The sequence below is a fragment of the Budorcas taxicolor genome, chromosome 2, assembly GCF_023091745.1.
Source record: "Budorcas taxicolor isolate Tak-1 chromosome 2, Takin1.1, whole genome shotgun sequence".
NCBI lineage: Eukaryota > Metazoa > Chordata > Mammalia > Artiodactyla > Bovidae > Budorcas > Budorcas taxicolor.
In genome coordinates this window covers 17801167-17820557 of record NC_068911.1, presented here as the reverse complement: position 1 = coordinate 17820557, position 19391 = coordinate 17801167, and the positions used below count along the sequence as shown (strand labels likewise).

Below are 19391 nucleotides of genomic sequence, written 5' to 3'. Positions count from 1 at the left end.
AGAATACAGTGGGCAGGTATTTCTTCACTGAACGTGTAGGAGTCTCCTTATTCTTGACTAGGGTCTCTCAGGAAGAGGTCTTGTCAGTTTACCTTTTATTCCCCACTTTTGACAGATACTCAGATACTGAGAAATACTTCCTCCTCCTCAACAACAGTGCTCACAGAGAGATAAAAGGCATTGCCTAGGTGCCTGAGAGCTGACAGGAGGTAAGTAAGGGACCTGGGGTGGGAGTGGAGGGGCCGGCGGGGGGTCACTGGCCAGCGAACAGCCAGCTCCATATAGCTGCTGTCACGAGACCACAGGCCCAGGCTGGCCAGAACCTCTGGTATTTCAAGCGAAGCTGGTAACTTAAGATTTTGATGCAAAATCTCATTTCTTAAAAGACCCTACTGCTACACCAAAATTCTTAACAATGTGCAGGCCAGATCTGACCCATGAGCCTTGATTCATAATCTCTGCTTTTTTATTTTTTGGCTTCATCCTGTGGCTTATAGGATGTTAGTTCCCCAAGCAGGGATTGAACCCAGGCCCTTGGCAGAAGAGCACGGTGTCCTAACCACTGGACCATCAGGGAAGCCCCATACCTTCTGTTTCAAACCGACTTGGGCATGTGATGAATTGAGCCGTAGAAGAGGCAGGTCTCCCTTCTCTCTGCACAGTGAGATGAGAGAGCAGGGCCTCCTCAGGGAAGCACAGGTGAGGAGCTAGGATCTTCCTGGAGGCTGTCATTAGACTGCAGGCTCTTCTGGGGACTAATTACTGCTGCTGCTAAGTCGCTTCAGTCGTGTCCGACTCTGTGTGACCCCATAGACAGCAGCCCACCAGGCTCCCCTGTCCCTGGGATTCTCCAGGCAAGAGCACTGGAGTGGGTTGCCATTTCCCTCTCCAATTACTATGACCCTGCAAACCTTGACTTTAGGTCCTACCGTTTCACCTGCAGGACAATCTTATTTTCTTCCCATTTCCAGTGTCGGCTCTTTCCTAACTTCTACCAAAGAGCCTCACTTCAGACAGGAAGCAGTAGCCCCCCAACCCCGGTGCCTTCTCCCCTCACTCTCTCTTCATCACTGCCTCGGTTCCTGGGCCCAGAGATGAAGCAGGTCCGCCCGTAACTGCTTTTTTCCCTGTGTTGTCTCACCTCTTCTCAGTACAGTCACTCCGCTATTTCAGTATAAAACTGGAAACAGGGGACTTCCCTGGTGGTCCAGCCACTAAGATTGAGCTCCCGATGCAGGGGGCCCAGGTCAGGAACTAGATTCAATGTGGTGCAGCTAAGAATTTGCAAGCCACAACTAAAGGTCCCTCAAGCTGAAACTGAGATCCAGCTTAGCCAAGAAACAGAGGAAACACACAAACAAACAAACCTTTAAAAAAAACAAAACCTGAAACAGGAGGGAAGGGGGCAGGGCACAAACTTTAAAAGAATGACACAGCCTAGGGACATGACACAAACTGATTAGAACCAAACTAAGTCCAGGGACATGACACAAACTGATTAGAACCAAACTAAGTCCAGGATGGTGGACGAATGGACTTCCACTAGACCTTGAGCCTCAGTACATGCCCATCATCACACATCAGCAAGCTCAATGACATACCCACAGGCGCTATGACAGTTCTGAGGCTAACAGCAAAGGCCAAACAGTGGGTGGCGACCCAATCCCTGGAAATCCCCATCCCTTCCCCTGAAACATTTGGAATAATCCTCCCCCTCATTAGCCTATGAAACTACCCAGCCCATAAAAACCAACCGCACCACATTTCTGGGCTGCTCTGCCTTTGGGGACGGCCCACACTCGATCTGCAGTGTGCTCCTCTCTAAGCAAATCCACTTCTTACCTCTCACTTCGTCCCTCACCGAATTCCTTCTACAAGGAGATACCGAGAAGCTGAGCTTCAGGTCCCAATCTGAGTTACACGGTTACAATGCCAGTGGGAAGAAAGTTACAAGCCTGATTATGAAATGAACTGATTATGAAAGTAAATCTTAATGCCCAGATTCACTGCTCCACAGGAACTTTTATAGCTGGACTTGGCACAAACCCCAGGGGAAAACCAAGGCCACCCAAGAGCGGGAGGGGTTTAAATGAAAGACTGAGCCCTTTTTCATTCTGTATAAACCAAAGGAAAACCCTGCTCGTTTCACGAGGGGCTGGGGGGTGGTCAACTCCGTAATAGAGCTCTTGACTGCAATGCATGGAGCCTTCATTTGACAAAGATGCCCACAGGGGCACGGACGCATTCAGCCCCGCACGAGGGCAGCCAGCAGCTCACCAGTTCCTCCCTCAGCTTTCCCAGGGTCTCAGTCCGGTTATTCCGTGCGCTCAGTAGAGTTGAAAGCTTCTCCATGAGGATGTCGTATTTGCTCCTCCTGTGAGAGAAACAAAACATTTCATTTTTTTAGACCTATTAGTGATGACTGCCTATTTTTTAAAAGATGTCAAGGTTTACATGACAACATATCAAACTACAGAACTTTGGTCTTCAGTCTCAAGAGAACAACTCCTGTCCTTTACAGCGGGAAGACTGGGGGCGGCAGGGGCGGGGGGAGGTCTGAGTGGTGCAGTCACACGGCCAAGGTCACCTAACCAGCAGCAGCGTACAGACTGCACTCTGTGGCTAAAACTTTCAGGAAATGATTGTTTAATATGCTTACATCTTTTGATCATACTGAAGAATTTCTTTAATTTAAAACAGAGAAAAACTGGTTTGGGAAGTTTTATTTGTGGTCTGTGCTATCCCTCAATGGGTCTTACAGATGCTAAGAAAAAGATTAGAATAATCATGGTTAACAGGAAATAAACTTATAAGGAAAGATACTTTTTCCAAGAAGGTGGAAATTTTTTAAAACAGGGCTTATGTCAAATGAATAAAGAAATCTTTAGATGGTTATTAAAAATGGGATAAATAAAATGGATATTTATGTGATTTAAACACAGGGTTTTGATATTCCATTTCCTAAGGTTAAATGCAACAACAAAAAAGGATGTCCCCACTGGTCCTCAACATTAAAAGTTAAATAAGTCATTCTATTTACCATTTACAGTTTATGTACCGCTTATGTACAGTTTAAATATGTACAAAACTCTATAAGTATAAATATAAATTTGGGCTTCCCTGGTGGCTCAGTGGTAAAGAATCTGCCTGCCAGTGCAGGAGATGCAGGTTCGATCCCTGGGTTGGGAAGATCCCCTGCAGAAGGAAATGGGAACCCACTCCAGTATTCTTGCCTGGGAAATCCCATGGACAGAGGAGCCTGGTGGGCTACAGTCCACAGGGTTGCAAGAGTCGGACACAACTTAGTGACTAAACAACAACAAATAAATATAAATTATATAAAGGGAGGGCTTCTCTTGTGGCTTAGCTGGTAAAGAATCCGCCTGCAATGTGGGAGATCTGGGTTCGATCACTGGGTTGGGAAGATCCCCTGGAGAAAGGAACAGCTACCACTCTAGTATTCTGGCCTGGAAAATTCCACGGACTATACAGTCCATGGGGTCGCAAAGAGTTGGACACGACCGAGCAACCTTCCCTTTTACATATAAAGGGAACAAAAAAATTTACAGAGATAGCCAACCAGCAACTATTTGGGCCAAAGGGCCTAAGTTCCTTGGCTCAACCCTACTCTGGGGATCCCTTTATATAAACTGATAAAATGGACAGGAAATAAAAGAAGGAAAGAAAAACTTCTGAAACTCCTCCTGTAAGATCAAAGCTTACTGATTAGGTCCTAATGAAGACCAAAGTCAAAAGGTATCAAAGTAGACAGAATTGAGATGAAAGTGTATAAAACTGGTATATTTAACTGGGCTTTATTTAAGACGGTTACATCTCTTTTGCTTAATTATGTTGTGGGGTAGACGTGTTTCATTGGGGAGTGTGTTCCCCGTGTTGTATTATAAGCTCAGGTGTATATCAATAAATGTACCTCTCAGGAAATATTAACTGAACCGTTTAAGGAAACCAATAGGGTTACCTGAGCCATACAAATAAGTAAAAAATGGGAACTAACATTCAAGGGCTAATAAAAATTAAAATGGTGATTTTGCTCTGGGTTTATCTTGTAAACTCAGAACATCTTTGCTGAATGCCTTATACAAACTTTTGGAGGCATGATAAATTCTAAGTTTTAGAACACAGAACTCATAAACTTTAGTTTACTTATTGTCTCACTGATAACATAAAGTCAGACAAATCAATCTTTCAGAATCATTTAGGTGACAGACCTGCTTTTGGGGGGATGAAAAGTAACTGTCTTTCTCTTGCAAATCTCTACAAACCAGAAATATTAAGTATAGGTCATAAGGATCTGAGATTGAGCCTAATTAATTAGATCAATCAGGCAAGACCTGAAACCAAGGAAAAAAAGGAAAAAAAAGAAAGTGGCAGTTTTAAATCCAAGAAAATTAAAAAGAAAGTGGCAGTTTTAAAATTCAAACCACAGGGAATGCTCCCTCAGCCAATATTACAAATAGTAAAGACTTAGTCATCTGAGCAAGCAACTTTAATGTATTCCAACTGTTCTTTGTAAACTAGTAAGTTTACATTGTCCCCTGGGTCGGCAAAATCCCCTAGAGTAGGAACAGGCACCAACTCTAGTATTCTCGCCTGGAAAATTCCACCGACAGAGGAACCTGGCGGGCCACAGTCCATGGGATCACAGAGAGTCAGATCTGAGTGAGTGACTGCGCGCCACACACAAGTTTACGCTGCGATACCTGACTCACCAAGGAGCTTTTTTTTAAGTGAAGCCATGAGATCTCCAGTTTTGCCCTGTTTATACCATATGTCTGTGCACACATTATATAGGAGGTATCTCTACCTCGGGAAAGTATTATCAACACTGAATTTACACACCATACAACGTCACTTACACGTGGAATCTAAAATATGGCACAAACAAACCTATCTACAAAACAGAAAACACACTCACAGACAGAGAGCACAGACTTGTGGTTACCGAAGGGAGAGGGGGCGGGAGGAAAAAAGGGACTGAGAGTTTGGGATAAGCAGATGTAAACTGTTATATACAGGGTAGATAAACAACAAGCTCCTAACACATAGCACAGGGAACTATGCTCAATACCCTGTGATACACCATAATGGAAAAGAATATTAAAAAAAAAGGTCTATATATGCAAAACTGAGTATCTTGGCTATACAGCAGAGACTGGCCCAACACTGTCAATCAACTATACTTCAATTTTTTAAAAAACAATAAATAAAGAGCTCTATTCAATTTAAAAGTAAGAGCTTACAAATTAAAGAAAAGAAACTGGCCAAAATGACTTTCAGGTTCATGGGAACTGGGGAATATTCAATATTAAGCTGCTGTTTGGTATTAAAGTTTGTTGATCTAATCATGTCTTTTAAATTTGTTTGTGGGTTGTTCCTTTTCAGGGGGGAGGGGCATGCTGGCATTTGAGGTCTTAGTTCTCAGCCAGGGAAAACCAGATAGGCCAAGTTAAGGAATTAAGCGCTTTTCCTCCAGGGCTTACTGAAATCATTCTTTTGATGAGCTCCTCAGCTATCTGGGCCTGAATCCTGTGTTCTCACATCCTGAGTTTCCTCAGGGCTCAACGGCTCATGCAGGATGGGTGTAACTGCTGATGACTGTGACATCCTTGCTTACTGATAGGGCAGGAAATAACTCCCATTTTTCACGCCCTTTGTTGCAAAACTTCTATATTACCTGGTTCTCCCCACCTCGTCTCCTCAGAGCAGTTCTCTCAGGGTTGCTTGAGATGCTGCCTTTGGGGCTTAAAGTCCTAAAAATTCCCACCGAATAAAATATAATCCTCAACTTTGAGGTTGTATTTTTTGAGTCAACAAGACTGTAAAGTTTTAGGAAGCATCTATTCACACATTTTCTTATAAATCAGATAGTAAGAGAGGATAGGGATGATTTCACAAACAAGTTCAGCTTTTTTAAAATTTAGGCACAAAATGTGAACCCGGGTCTCCTTCACTGAAATACAGTGCTCTGTGTATTAATCAGGACACATCTCTGATTCTGCTCTCACTTCACTGGTGTGAAGGACCTTCTCTTCCTTGGCATTTTTAATGTGAAGTGGAGGTCATAATAAATGCTCCCAAGCTAATGGCCACCACAGGAAGCTATTAAAGGAGCCCAGGGCTCCTCAGCTGTGGGGAACAGGGAGAAAGTGAGGGGTTTGGGGGGAGAGGGTTGTGCTGGGAGAGGGGCAGAGAGAAAGATAGTGTCATTCCTCTGGGGAAGGCGAACTTGGCTTTAACGACCCACACAGGTCTAGCAGCACCAAGGGCAAATGTATGGGATTGGGAGACTTGTTCATTTGTGCTGCCTTTCTGGGAATGAAAGCATACACGAAGGCACAGATATTCACTGCTTAGGAACGAGCACCAAGCTGTGCCAGGGCCTCTCTACAGAAGAGGGAAACAGTGGTTCAGTGAGGTCAAGTGACTGCGCCCAAGTCGGGAGCAAAGATTTAAATACAGATCTTGACTTAAGCCCCTTGTTCTCTCTTCTACCCACAGAATTCTGTCGCCATAACAAATCAAATTTGACTTATCGGCTTTTCTTTCTACCCTCCCCCTAAATTTCACCGAAAACAGTCCCTACTGCTGGGCTGTGGGGCGAGAGGTATTTCTTCCCCCTTCTTTTCTATATAATTTCCAGATTTTCTAAATAAGCATGGCTTATTTGCATAATCAGAAACAGATGGAAAATGTCTTTTTCCTAAAAGCTAGTCATATTTGATTTCGCCTCTAGGATTTTGGTTTTTTTTTTTCTTTTCTTCACTGGCTGCACTTCAAGGCACAGAACTTCCAGACCAGGCATTGAACCCGCACCCCCTGCAGGGGAAGCCAGATTCTTTACCACTGGACCACCAGGGAAGTCCCGCCTCTAGGATTTTTAAAGGCACAAGACACCAGGCTGAAATACAGAGGTAAGGAAGCGCTCTGGAGTCTACACTGTACCTGTCCATGTGAAACCGGTTCAGGAGGAGGAGGATTGAGTGCTGCTGGGCCCCGGTGGGCAATCGGATCACATGGGACTGCATCGTAATCAGCCCGTTTTTGTTCAAAATTTTCCTGTGATAGTGAAGCTTCCCAGCATCAACCCTGGAGGAGAGGAAGAGAGCAGTCATTTTGCTTTGCTGGTTGCTTTCACCCCACAGTGCAGAGGACGTGAATACCAGAGACACATCCCCACCCTCTCCCCCAATCCAGTCAGCCTAAGAGAGCCGCTGCTATATGACAAAGGTCATGGAAAGCGACCCAACCTAAGGCACGCTCCAGACCCCCGGAGAGGTGGATGGGGAGACAGGGTGGAGGTGTGTGTGTGTAGAGGACCGAGGAACAGAGTGGGAAGGCATGGCTGGGTTAGCAAGCAGCTGATCAGACAAGACACGGGTATCTAACCATGTAGCAGCCCATAATTAGGGTGACCACGCATTCTGGTCTGCCAGGTGGGCTCAGTTTATGCCCACTGCCTCGCATTCCTTCTGATCAGCTCCACCTTTCACTCTCAAAATATCTAGTTTGAACAGTAAATTCTACGGTCACCGTAGGGTCTCTTTTTTTCCCCTATTTTTGGCTGCGCCATGCAGCATGCTGAATCTGAGTCCCCTGACCAGGGATTGAACCGGTGGCCCTTGCAACGGAAGGGCAGGGTCTTAACCACTGGACCACCATTGAAGTTCCCCCTTTTCCTTTTTTTTTTTTCCCCAGGGTCTCTTCAATGAGAAAGTACCATGCCTTCAACCACCACAGATGCTGGGACTGCCCAGGTGGCAGGGCCTGATGGTCAGGGAGCCCCAACATTTACAGCAGAAAAGCAAAGCATCCTCTCACTTGAAAGCAGTGCTGTGGAGGTCTCGCTGGAGCTCCCCCTGCCACCGGGACCGGCCTAACCGCTCCAAGATGCAATAGGAGAAGTCCGGGAGCTTCAGGTCGGGGTCGCCCTCAAAGCCGATCAAGGCCCGGTACCGCATGTCCTGGGAGGCAACAATGATCAGTTTCTTCCCCCACCTGCAAACCAGAAGCCACCAAGAGAAAAAAAAAAAAATCACTTTAATTTTTTTAAGCAGAACCTTAGTGAACCATGGTTTCCTGCTTCTCCTCAGAGGTTCACAATCCCCAGTTAAGGAGGTTTCCATCCTTAGAACCACAAGAGGATTTCAGCGGAACAGAGCCAGTCTCACCATTTCCTTGCTCGGACCCCTCCCAGTCCTGCCAGGGCCCTGGGACCCAAACCCAGACTACTCCCCACCAGAGCCTGGAACCTTCTACACACCCTCACTGCCTGCCTCTGCACCCACAATGGCCCCATTGGTCCTCTTCCCACCTCATCCTTAGGCTACTAATTCTCATCCTTTAGATCACTGCTCAGATACCAACACCTCAATTCTCCATAAAAATGCTAGCCAAAAGGCCATCCCTGCCTCTGACCATTTCTGGACTCATCACACACCTGGCACTCTTAGAAATGGCCACATTTTGGGGGCACACGTTCCTGCCATAAGCGCCCTAAGTGGGGGGGGGCAGGTTGTCATCTGGGTCCCCAGGACATCCTCAGTGTCTTCAATGGTTACAAAAGGGCCTCTGTAACCATCTATTAAGTGAACGAACACACCTCCTGAACTGGACTGAGAAAACAAAACTTCAGAGTCAAAAACAGTGCCGTGTGTGATGCGTGGACCTGCCATTCTTGAGAGCAGACCTGGGACAAACCATTAGCTCTTCCTACCATCCGGGTGTGTGAAAAATAATGTCTGCAAAAGAGGTCAAGGCCCTGTCCCAGCAAGGCGCTTCGAGAAGCCCTGGCTTGGGATATAGACTTCTCTGCTGAAGCTAAACAGTCCCCGACGCTGAAGACAAAGAGACTCCGCCCTGGGGCCTTGCCTGCTGACTTATTAATAAATGGCCGTCTTGGGCAGACTGTCTCGGGTCCTAGCCCTGCTGCAGAGATCCCACGAGGGTGTACTGGCAGAGAAGCCATCCTTACTCACTCCTTGGCATCGAGACACACCAGCTGGAGGAGCTCCCTCTCCCAGGAGAGTAAGTCACTAAGGGTGTATATGAGAGCCCACGGGCTCCCAAGCCCTCCCATCTACAGGCAGCATCTACTCCTTCCAGCCTGTGGTTCACAGATGCCTGATCCTAAGGCCTGTCTTCACTCACATCGCTCAGCCTGACAGGTCCTCCTCCTGCTTCCCTCCCACCACCAAAAAACAGATGATTCTGCTGCTCCTAGAGAGCAGGCAAAAAGTAAAAAGCTGAGGTTGCCGATGTTTTCATTTAACCGCAGCTTCCTTCGCACTGCTTGTGACCCAGTTAGTCTTCCGTACGGTCCATCTCTAAAGAGTGTTAGGCAGCACATACACATGATGGACAAGACAGTCTCCCTTCTGGGTCTGCACGTCACAAACTTACGACCTGTGTCCTCGAAACAGGTTCATTAAGTTAAACTGGAAGAGCTCAGCTGAGAAAAGCTTGAAAACAGGGACGCTGACTTGCGCCTTTAAAAATGTATTCAGGGTGGTTTACCCCCTTCCTGTGGGAACTCCAACCTTTCCCAGTAGCTGACTCTAGGACTCGTGCCCGAGGCCTGATTTGCTGACTGTGGTCATCTAATTATCCAACACTGATTAAATGCCATGCAAGGAACCAGCAATGCCAAGATAAATAAAAAATGGTATCTGCCTTTGTGGAGCTCACAGTCTATTGAAGAGAAAGACAAGAAAAGAATTACTTATAAGGGGATGTGATAACTGAGACTGGGGTTATGAAATGACACGTACAAGGAGCCCCCAATTCAGGCCTACGAGTGTGAAGAGAGCCCGTGGGCCGTCACCAGGGAGAGCTCTCAAAGAGGGGGGTTCCTGAGGAGGCAGGAAGCCCGGTGGGGCAGGGGCAGGAAGCAGGTGCTGCAAAGCTCCAGGAGGGGAGGGGGATCCAGAGGGACAGAGAGCGAGTGCGGCTGTTTCTCAGAAGCTTGGCTCCAGCAAGAGTCATATAGTCACAGGGGATCCGAGGTGGGGAGAGGGTCTTGTTTTAAGACCAACGAACCACAGTGTCAGGCTGGGGAGAAAGCAGTGTCGATAGGGAAAAGCTGAAAATACAGGAGAAAGATGAGCCAGCTGACAGAGGCGGGAAAGAGCACGAGGTTCTGGGGAGAAAGAGAGGGAGAGACATCACCGGCTGAGACAGGACCCAGTTTCCGTCTCCTCCGAGGTGAGGGAGGAGGGAAATGGGGGGACAGGTCTGCAAGCTGAGGAGGAACGTGGCAGCAAAGTGAGTTCACTCTGGAAGCTTCTCCCTGTTTGTCAAGTCGGGAGGAAGGTGGGGATGGGGCGAGGGGCTTGGGAAATTGGGACCCTGACTGAAGACTCACAAAAGGACTGCTCACTAGGCAACAAAGGACGCAACCTGGACACAATGTGAAGAGAAAGGCAGCCTTCCCCACCCCCACCCCAGCCCGAGCAAGATTAGCCCCAAAAGAAGTGGAGTGATGAAGGCAGAGGGCCGGCTTAGTTAGGGCAGGGTGGACACACGCTGAGAACACCGGGGCTGCACCCCGTCCTGGCGCACTGACCACACACCCCAACTTAAAGGGAAGAGGCCCACCAGTCTCCCACAGTGCAAACGAGTTACCTGCCAAAGGCTTCCACCATCGTGCAGCGGGGCTGTAACATCTTGGTCCTGATGTCGTTGGTAATGTTCTTCCTCTCCTTGAAGTACCGGCATGAGCCCTGGATGCCATCTTTATTCTCTAAGATCATGTGAATGGGGTAGACATCCTCCAGAGGGACTGGGTCCCTCCTGGACTCCACGATGCCCGTTTCCAAATCAATTTCTTCATACCTAAGGCGGGGGGGTAGGGGAGGAGTGCACAAACATCTCAGCCTCAGAAGTAACACGTGCTGGGTGTGTTCTTCTGACAACCTCTGGCCGAGGTCGGCGAGAGGGAGCAAGAGCCCCTGGTCTCCCTGCCTTCCTAACGCAGGACGTCTTGACAAGCACTGTCTCTGAGTCTCTATCCTAGACAACACAGATCTTCCCAGGGGCTTCCACGTTCACCCCCAAGGATGAATGCTGAAATTGGAACCACCTTCCTGGCCCCACCACCTTCCTTGCTTTTCATTTTCCCTGCAAATCCTGTGCCTGGCTTCCAAACCATCAAGTTTGGACTTAATGACTCAAGGCTTCTCTACTCGGAGATGTCACCTTTCCATCTCTCTAACTACCCCTCTTCTACTTTCACCCATTTTTATGGTTTTCAATTATCACTTGGCATGTTAACAATTCTCACCATCAAATCCTCAGCCCTGTTTCTTGCCCCCAAACACTAATCCTGTTTTCAACTGTCATGGTTGATGAGATCAAAACCAAAGTTATGACGGCCACTTCCCACCTCCAACGAAGCCCCTCCTTGGTACCGTTTTCTCCCAGTGGCCTCTCATCAACACCATGGAGACATCCTGAGCTGTGCTTTTATCCAGTCACCTATGTTTGTCAAGCTTTCCTTCGGAATCCTGCTCACATCCTGCACCTGTCAAACCCCATCTACATTTGTCAGTGCTTTTCCTTCTTGCCCTGTCTGTAACCTCTGCACTATTAACCCTCCATTCTCAAATCACACCTTGTCAATTCAGGCCATTCTGGCCTGCTGTCCTCTGGCTCGCCACTTATAACTTCCCAGGCTTCTTCTGAAGGCTCCTGGGCCTTCCTCCACCCCAGGGCCATGTCTTAAGGCTTCCAACCACACTACACTCTCTCCCAGGGAGGGTCCTGGCCAAGAGCTTCCATTACCAGCCACAGGAGTGACTCCGCGTGCCCAGCTCAGTCCCACTCTCTGACCTGCTGACCCTCCCACAAAGCTAGATGTTGACCAACCAGAATCTCCATTTGATAACCCACAGGAACCTCGAACCCAGTGTGTTTCAAGGTACGTTCAGCATATTCCCCACTCTCCCCCCCACACCCCCCCCCACCCCCCACCCCCCCTGCCGCCCAGGTTTAGCCTCCTTGCTGCACTTCTGTGGTCCCCATCACAGCTGGTCCCCATCACAGCAAAGAGTAGCAGTCATCCATTTTAACAGGGAAGAGCAAAACCTGAATCTGTTTCTTTTATTTAACCTTTGCCATTCGTGCTTTTGTTAATATAATCACTAAAAGCATGCTATCAATAGCTGTAAGCAAACATAATGGCCTGCCTCAGGGGAACCTGTCCCAACCCACCCCCCACCCACCCCCCATCTGCTCTAACGGTAAACTGATTTGCTTTTGTTCAGCTCACAGGGATGCATTCTGACCCTGCCCACCTGTCAATCGCTGAAGAAAAGAAGGAATTGGCACATCCTTTTCCTCTGCTGGCCCAGCCAAGAGATATTCTGCAAAATTCCAGTATTCTTGCCTGGGAAATCCCAGGGATAGAGGGGCCTGGCAGGTTACAGTCCATGGGGTCAGAGTCGGACACGACTTAGCAGCTAAACAACTGCTTCCCATGCTGGCCCAACCAAGAGATATTCTGCAAGACTAATGGCCTTTCAGGGGCTTCCCAGGTGGCTTGGAGGTAAAGAATCCGACAGCCAAGCAGGAAACACAGGTTCAATCTCTGGGTTGGAAAGATGCCCTAACCCACTCTTGCCTGGGAAATCCCATGGACTGAGGGGCCTGGTGGGCTACAGTCCATGGAGTCACAAAAGAGTTGGACACAACTTACCGGAGAGCAACAACAATGGCCTTTTAACTTTTTTGCCTCACCTCTTCCACCCTTAACAGAAACTGGCATTCAAGAGACTGGTACTCAAGGGCGCTAGCCTGCCATGTTCACGGATGCGCAGTTTTCCAAAAAAGTCGCTATTTCTTGCCTCAATACCTTGTCTCCCAATTATTGGCCTGTCGTACACTGTGGTGCTGGAGAAGACTCTTGAGAGTCCCTTGGACAGGAAGGAGATCAAACCAGTCCATCCTAAAGGAAATCAGTCCCGAATATTCATTGGAAGGACTGATGTTGAAGCTGAAACTCCAATCCTTTGGCCACGTGACGTGACGAGCTGACTCAATGGAAAAGACCCTGATGCTGGGAAAGATTGAAGGCAGGAGGAGAAGGGGACGACAGAGGATGAGATGGTTGGATGGCATCACTGACTCAATGGAAGTGAGTTTGAGCAAACTGCGGGAGATCGTGAAGAACAGGGAAGCCTGGTGTACTGCAGTCCGCGGGGTCACAAGCAGTCAGACACGACTGAGCAGCTGTACAAGTAACACACTCAGATGCCCAAAAGTCAGGAACCGGATGGCACCATCCTCCAGACCTTCTTTTCTTTATACCCCACACCCAACCAGTCACCAAATCCTCCAGATTCTTCAGCTTCATGTCTGATTCCATCAGCTTTTTCTCTTCATTCTCACACCCACCATGGAAAGCCAAACCTTGACTGCTGGTTCGTGAGTGGATTACTACAGATCTCTCAACTTCACTCTTTGCCCCTAGTTTGACCCTCCCTTGGGTGGTGCAGGTTTTCAATGGATTGAAGTGAAGTCACTCAGTCGTGTCCGACTCTGCAACCCCATGGACTACAGCCTACCAGGCTCCTCCATTCATGGGATTTTCCAGGCAAGAGTACTGGAGTGGGTTGCCATTTCCTTCTCCAGGGGATCTTCCCGACCCAGGGATCAAACCCGGGTCTCCTGCATTGTAGGCAGACTCTTTACTGTCTGAGCCACCAGGGAAGCCCAGTTAAATGGATTAGTCCAGTCCAACTGGTAAGGGCAGGCTGGATTCTGAACTAAGAGTTCCTGGATTCAGCTTCTGGGTTCTGCCCCTGCTGGTAGATGACTCTCTCTGTGTCTCAGTCTTCTTTCTCTTGAGGGAGATGGGGATAAGAATATCCAACTTTGTTTTAAAATTAAATAACTTAGTATATTTAAGAATCTTAGAACAGTCCCTGCTCACAATAACCATATACATAAATGTGAACTATTATTCTTCTTTCACTACTTCCAGTTCTACACTTCAACCAAACTTACTTCTCTTCCTTTAGAAAATTCTGCCAACTGGCTACCTAAATCCAACCTTTAAGTCTTGTTTTACACAGTATTCCCTCTGGAAACCTGACCCTCAAAACAAAAAGGAAAAAAAAAAAAAAACCCACAGCTTTGGGAAACGAATCAACACCCAGTCACTTACAATGTCCATAACTTTGGATGGTTGACTTAATTTCTCTCCATCACGGTTTCCTCCGCTGCAAAATGGGGAAGATAGCTGGGAATTCCCTAGCAGTCCAGTGGTTAGGACTCAGTGCTGGATGGGGAACTAAGATCCCGCAAGCCACACACTGGAGCCAAAAAAATTAAAAACAAAAACAAACAAACACACAAAAAATGGGGAAGCAAAGAGCACCTTCCTCATAGGGTCAATGCGAGAATAAAATGGGTTCAATCTCCTGAAACAACAGGAACAAGATACTGCCTTGTACCAAGTTAGGTGTTTGTGTTCAGTCGCTCAGTCGTGTCTGACTCTTTTGTGACCCCATGGACTGTAGGCCGCCAAGCTCTTCTGTCCATGGAATTTTCCAAGCAAGAAGACTGGAGCAGGTTGCCATTTCCTACTCCACAGAATCTTCCTGACCCAGGGATCAAACCTGTGCTGCCTGCTTGGCAAGGGGATTCTTCACCACTGCACCACCTGGGAAGCCCACAGCACCAAGGCATAAGCAGCAATAAATAAATGTTAGCTATTATTATTGTTGCTTGCTAAACTTGCTCTCTAATCCAGCACTGCATGAATGCTCCATAAAGGTCTGCTGATTTCAACTGGTCTCTAGTCTTGATCTGAACAGCCTTACTGCTTCAATCCTCAGCTCCACTTTAAAGAAATTACTCTTTAAAACCCAAAGCATATCCTCCCAAAGCATATCCTTCCAGTTCTGCTCACCATCACCCCAAACACACACGAACATAATGGAACATCACAAGGCGATCCCCCAACTCCATCAGACGTCTGGGCCCTGCCAGGCCGAAGACCCCCCCCCAATCAGCCTTACTCTGCGGCCCCCCCCCCCCCCCATCAGGCTCCGGGTCTTCCTTCCGCTCCACTCCTTTCTCTTCCCTCTCGTAAGAACCTGGCCGCCTCCCAGCTCCACCAGACCCCGAGCTCTGCCCTCTCCCGCCCGCAGGGCCAGGCCGCTGACCGGTCTTGGAGCTGGAGGTCTGGTCGTTCCCGAGGCTCCTCGTAGAAGCTGATGCCCGGGTTCGTGGCAAGGGCCCGCCACAGAAACTCCTGCGTGTAGGGCTCCAAAGGAAGCGGGAAGGGCGGCACTCGCGTCTCCAGACGGCTCCAAAGCGCGGGAAGGCACAGGCCATCAAGCCCCTCCAGGGCCACCTCGTCCAACAACGACTCCAGCGCGTCCATTGCTACTTCAGTTAGCTGCACCCGGGGCGCCTGCGTACCACGCCGCCAAGGGCCCCGGTCCAGGGCGCCTGCGCACAACGACTGGCAGCCAGGGAGGCGGGGCGGACCCGGGAACCGGAGGAGGAGTTCCAGACCGAGATCTTAACGTCACTCCCTTTGAGGGCGGGTTCATTCCGTGGAGCTCCTCCGCTATTGGTCCGGAACCCCGCAGTAACCAGGGGAACTGCAAACAGTGTAGAGGCCGCTTCCGGTTCGAGCTCCCGGAACCGCCGCCTCTAGAGATGGACGGTGAGTGTCCGTGGGCCCCTCCGGTAGGTCGGGCAGTTACTCTCCCATTCCTCCTGAGGGCCCTCCGGGCAGAATCCTAGGCCACAGACCCCTGGACCATCACTGCCTGACCCAAGCGAGTCGCCGTCGGAGGGAAAGGGAACCTAAGTGGTCCGGGATGGGAAGAGGAGCCTGGGGGGAGTGGTCATGATTTTGTCACTGTGCTGCCTGTGGTTGTGTTGGGGACCCGGTACTGGCCAGGGCATCAGAGAAGGGGTTTAGGGTGGGGGAAAAAAAAAAAAAAAACAAATAGAGGTCTGAGGGGGTGGGTCTTGTATGTCATGGGTGTGGAACTATGGAATATAGGAGTTAATGAGGGTAGGCATTTACAAGGGTAGTGCAGTCATGAGCTACTGGGTTTGGGAATCGGAAGAGACTAGGGAATACTCTCTGTGCTTTGATGTTAATGATACTGTTCCGTGCCAAAAACTCTGTAAATGCTGTTAAGTAGCTCGATAAGCTTCATAAATTCTTTGAGTGTTATCCCATTTTACAAATGAGGACACAGGCTCAGAGAAGTTGAAGTATCTTGCCCCAAATCAAAGTCATCAAGTGGCAGAGTGAGAAAGGGACCTAGGCTCTGGAGCTGGATTAGGGAGTTAGAGATATGGAAGGAATTTTAGAAGCCCTTCATTCCAGAAGTTGCAAATACAGATACTTGCAGGGGCAAGTCTAATGGGCTGGATTGGGCTGTGATTAAAAGTCAATTTCTTTTCTGAAAGAGAAGCTTCTCACTCAGCTCAAAGCAATTATTTTCCTGGAGGGTGCTTCTCAAAATGCTGTGATGGCTAATCATTCTGAAGGCCAGATGCAGCCTGTGGGCCATCATTTGGGGATCCTCAGTAAGAATCATGGCTTCCCCCGGTGGCTCAGATGGTAAAGAATCTGCGGGCAGCGCAGGAGACCTGAGTTCTATCCCTTGATCAGGAAGATTCCCTGGAGCAGGAAATGGCAACCCACTCCAGTATCCTTGCCTGGGAAATCCCATAGACCAAGGAGCCTGGCGAGCTACAGTCCATTGGGTCACAAAGAGTTGGACAGGACTGAGCAACGAACACTTTCACTTTCAATAAGAATCATAGAATTCTATCCTTCCAAAAATAGGCTACCCTGATAATCTCATTTTATAAATGAGAAGACTAAAGTCGAGAGAGATTGATAGAGTCTGCTACCAGCAGTACCTACTGGTAGACCAGTAGAGTCTACTACCAATAATTTTTCCCACTACACCACTCCCTCACTTCTGGGAAGTTTGTTCCTTTATTATATCTGCCTAATACAGTATGGAAAAAATTTTTAATTGAGTAATCTGTTTTATGCTTAAAAGACATCTTTGCCCTTTGGACTTCAGAGGTACTATAAAATGTCATTCACCAGTTTGCCCAGTGGAAAGGTCCATATTAATGTTGCTGCAGAACATCAAAAATCACATCTTCTTTTTACTTAGGATGCCTTTATGCTCTGACCTCAAAAGAGCTTTGTATGTATTATGTCTGTGATTTGACCATATCAGAAATGAAAGATGAGAAAATCTTACATTTATCATGTATCAATTCATTTAAAAGTAATAATAAGTGCATTACTTCTGAACATAATACTTTTAATGAAAAGAAGCTATATTTCCCACCAAAAAGATCAGTAGAAAATGTGGTATTGTTTTACATTTTCTTAAATCTCTTTAATACCTGGGTTAGTAGGAAATAGCTAGACTCATTTCTGCTTCATCAGCCAAACTGGTGGTGTTATTTTGGCTGATGTATTTGAAGAAAATGGGGCCTCACACAGACATATATTTGGGGGAGGGAATACTTTAATTGCCATTTTAGATAACTGTAGACATTCTTCTTTGATACGATTCCAAAACTTAGCAAGTGGTAATTTCTCAAAGGTCAGCCACAATGTGGCATCTGAAGCCATATCAGTGAGCTTTCGTACTCTGTTACATTAAAACCCATTGGTCTATCTTGCCCTTTGATTGCATATTTTACCCATGTATAATTTCGTAATATTAAGCATTGGTCATTTGGAAAATGTTATTTCACTGATTTATGCAAATCTTCAAATGTTGACATTGGAAATGACATGCCATTTATGTAGTATTAAATGGCATGTCATTACACAATGTCAAAAATTTCATTCCTTTAGTATTCCTATCATTTTTTTTAACTAGTTTATAAGTATTGGGAAACTATTAAACTCAAAGTGTAGACTAAACAAGTTTCCTACGTATTTCCACTGGAAAGCTTAAGGTTTTTCATTGGCAACACACACCATCAGTTGTTTCCATAAAGAGACAGGCTTACTTTTCTTGCATTTAAGAAAATGTCTGCCACACACTCATGTCTGAATAACTGTAGTTTGTCTTTTCATTGTTCATTCAAGTAAAGATGACATTTGATAAAATATTTGGCCAGTTCGGCTGGCAAATTAAATAATCACACAAGTGTTTTCTAGATCAACTGTTGTACTTTGGCTTATAGCAGAAGTGTTTGATGTGTACCTTGCATTTTTTCACACAGAATATTAAAACAAATGTGTTCTTATGGGTTCAAGTTTAATAAAATTAATTTTTTTTGTTTCATCAGTTCAGTTCAGTTCAGTTGCTCAGTCATGTCCAGCTCTTTGCGACCCCATGAACCACAGCACAGCAGGCCTCCCTGTCCATCACCAACTCCCGGAGTCCACCCAAACTCATGTCCATCAAGTCGGTTATGCCATTCAACCATCTCTTCCTCTGTTGTCCCCTTCTCCTGCCATCAATCTTTCCCAGCATCAGGGTCTTTTCCAATGAGTCAGCTCTTCACATCAGGTGGCCAAAGTATTGGAGTTTCAGCTTCAACATCAGTCCTTCCAATGAACACCCAGGACTGATCTCCTTTAGGATGGACTGGTTGGATCTCCTTGCAGTCCAAGGGACTCTCAACAGTCTTCTCCAACACACAGTTCAAAAGCACCAATTCTTGGGCACTCAGCTTTCTTTATAGTCCAACTCTCACATCCATACATGACCACTGGAAAAAGCATAGCCTTGACTAGACGGACCTTAGTCGGCAAAGTAATGTCTCTGCTGTTGAATATGCTACCTAGGTTGGTCATAACTTTCCTTCCAAGGAGTAAGCATCTTTTAATTTCATGGCTGCAGTCACCATCTGCAGTGATTTTGGAGCCCAGAAAAATAAAGTCAGCCACTGTTTCCACTGTTTCCCCATCTATTTGCCATAAAGTGATGGGACCGGATGCCATGATCTTCGTTTTCTGAATGTTGAGCTTTAAGCCAACTTTTTCACTCTCCTCTTTCACTTTCATCAAGAGGCTCTTTAGTTCTTCACTTTCTGCCATAAGGGTGGTGTCATCTGTATATCGGAGGTTATTGATATTTCTCCCAGAAACCTTGATTCCCGCTTGTGTTTCCTCCAGCCCAGCATTTTTCCTGATATACTCTGCATATAAGTTAAATCAGTAGGGTGACAATATACAGGACCTTCTTAAGTGAAAACGTATTGTCTGTTTTGTCATCAGTCGTGGCACTGAAGAATATAATAACAACTGGTACAGTACGGTGCCAGTGCCTTGTAGCCACTCCAGCTATAAGCGGTTTTATTAATACCTACTGTTGTTTTTGCATCATCCGTGCAAATACTGACCCAGTAGAAAGTCT

General features: G+C 47.1%; 1 protein-coding gene across 3 annotated transcripts in view; it reads right to left on the bottom strand.

The window, feature by feature from the left end:
* Positions 1 to 15409, bottom strand: part of GTF3C1 (general transcription factor IIIC subunit 1) — a 79329-nt gene extending 63920 nt beyond the window's left edge. For all 3 annotated transcript variants that reach the window (XM_052654450.1, XM_052654446.1, XM_052654453.1), the window contains exons 1-5: positions 15186 to 15409; positions 10642 to 10851; positions 7840 to 8016; positions 6964 to 7107; positions 2278 to 2374 (exon numbers count right to left, since the gene is read on the bottom strand). In XM_052654450.1, the coding sequence (XP_052510410.1) occupies positions 2278 to 2374; positions 6964 to 7107; positions 7840 to 8016; positions 10642 to 10851; positions 15186 to 15406 (849 nt within the window). In that variant the 5' untranslated portion in view covers positions 15407 to 15409. The remainder of the gene's footprint in view (positions 1 to 2277; positions 2375 to 6963; positions 7108 to 7839; positions 8017 to 10641; positions 10852 to 15185) is intronic.
* Positions 15410 to 19391: the final 3982 nt, after the last annotated feature.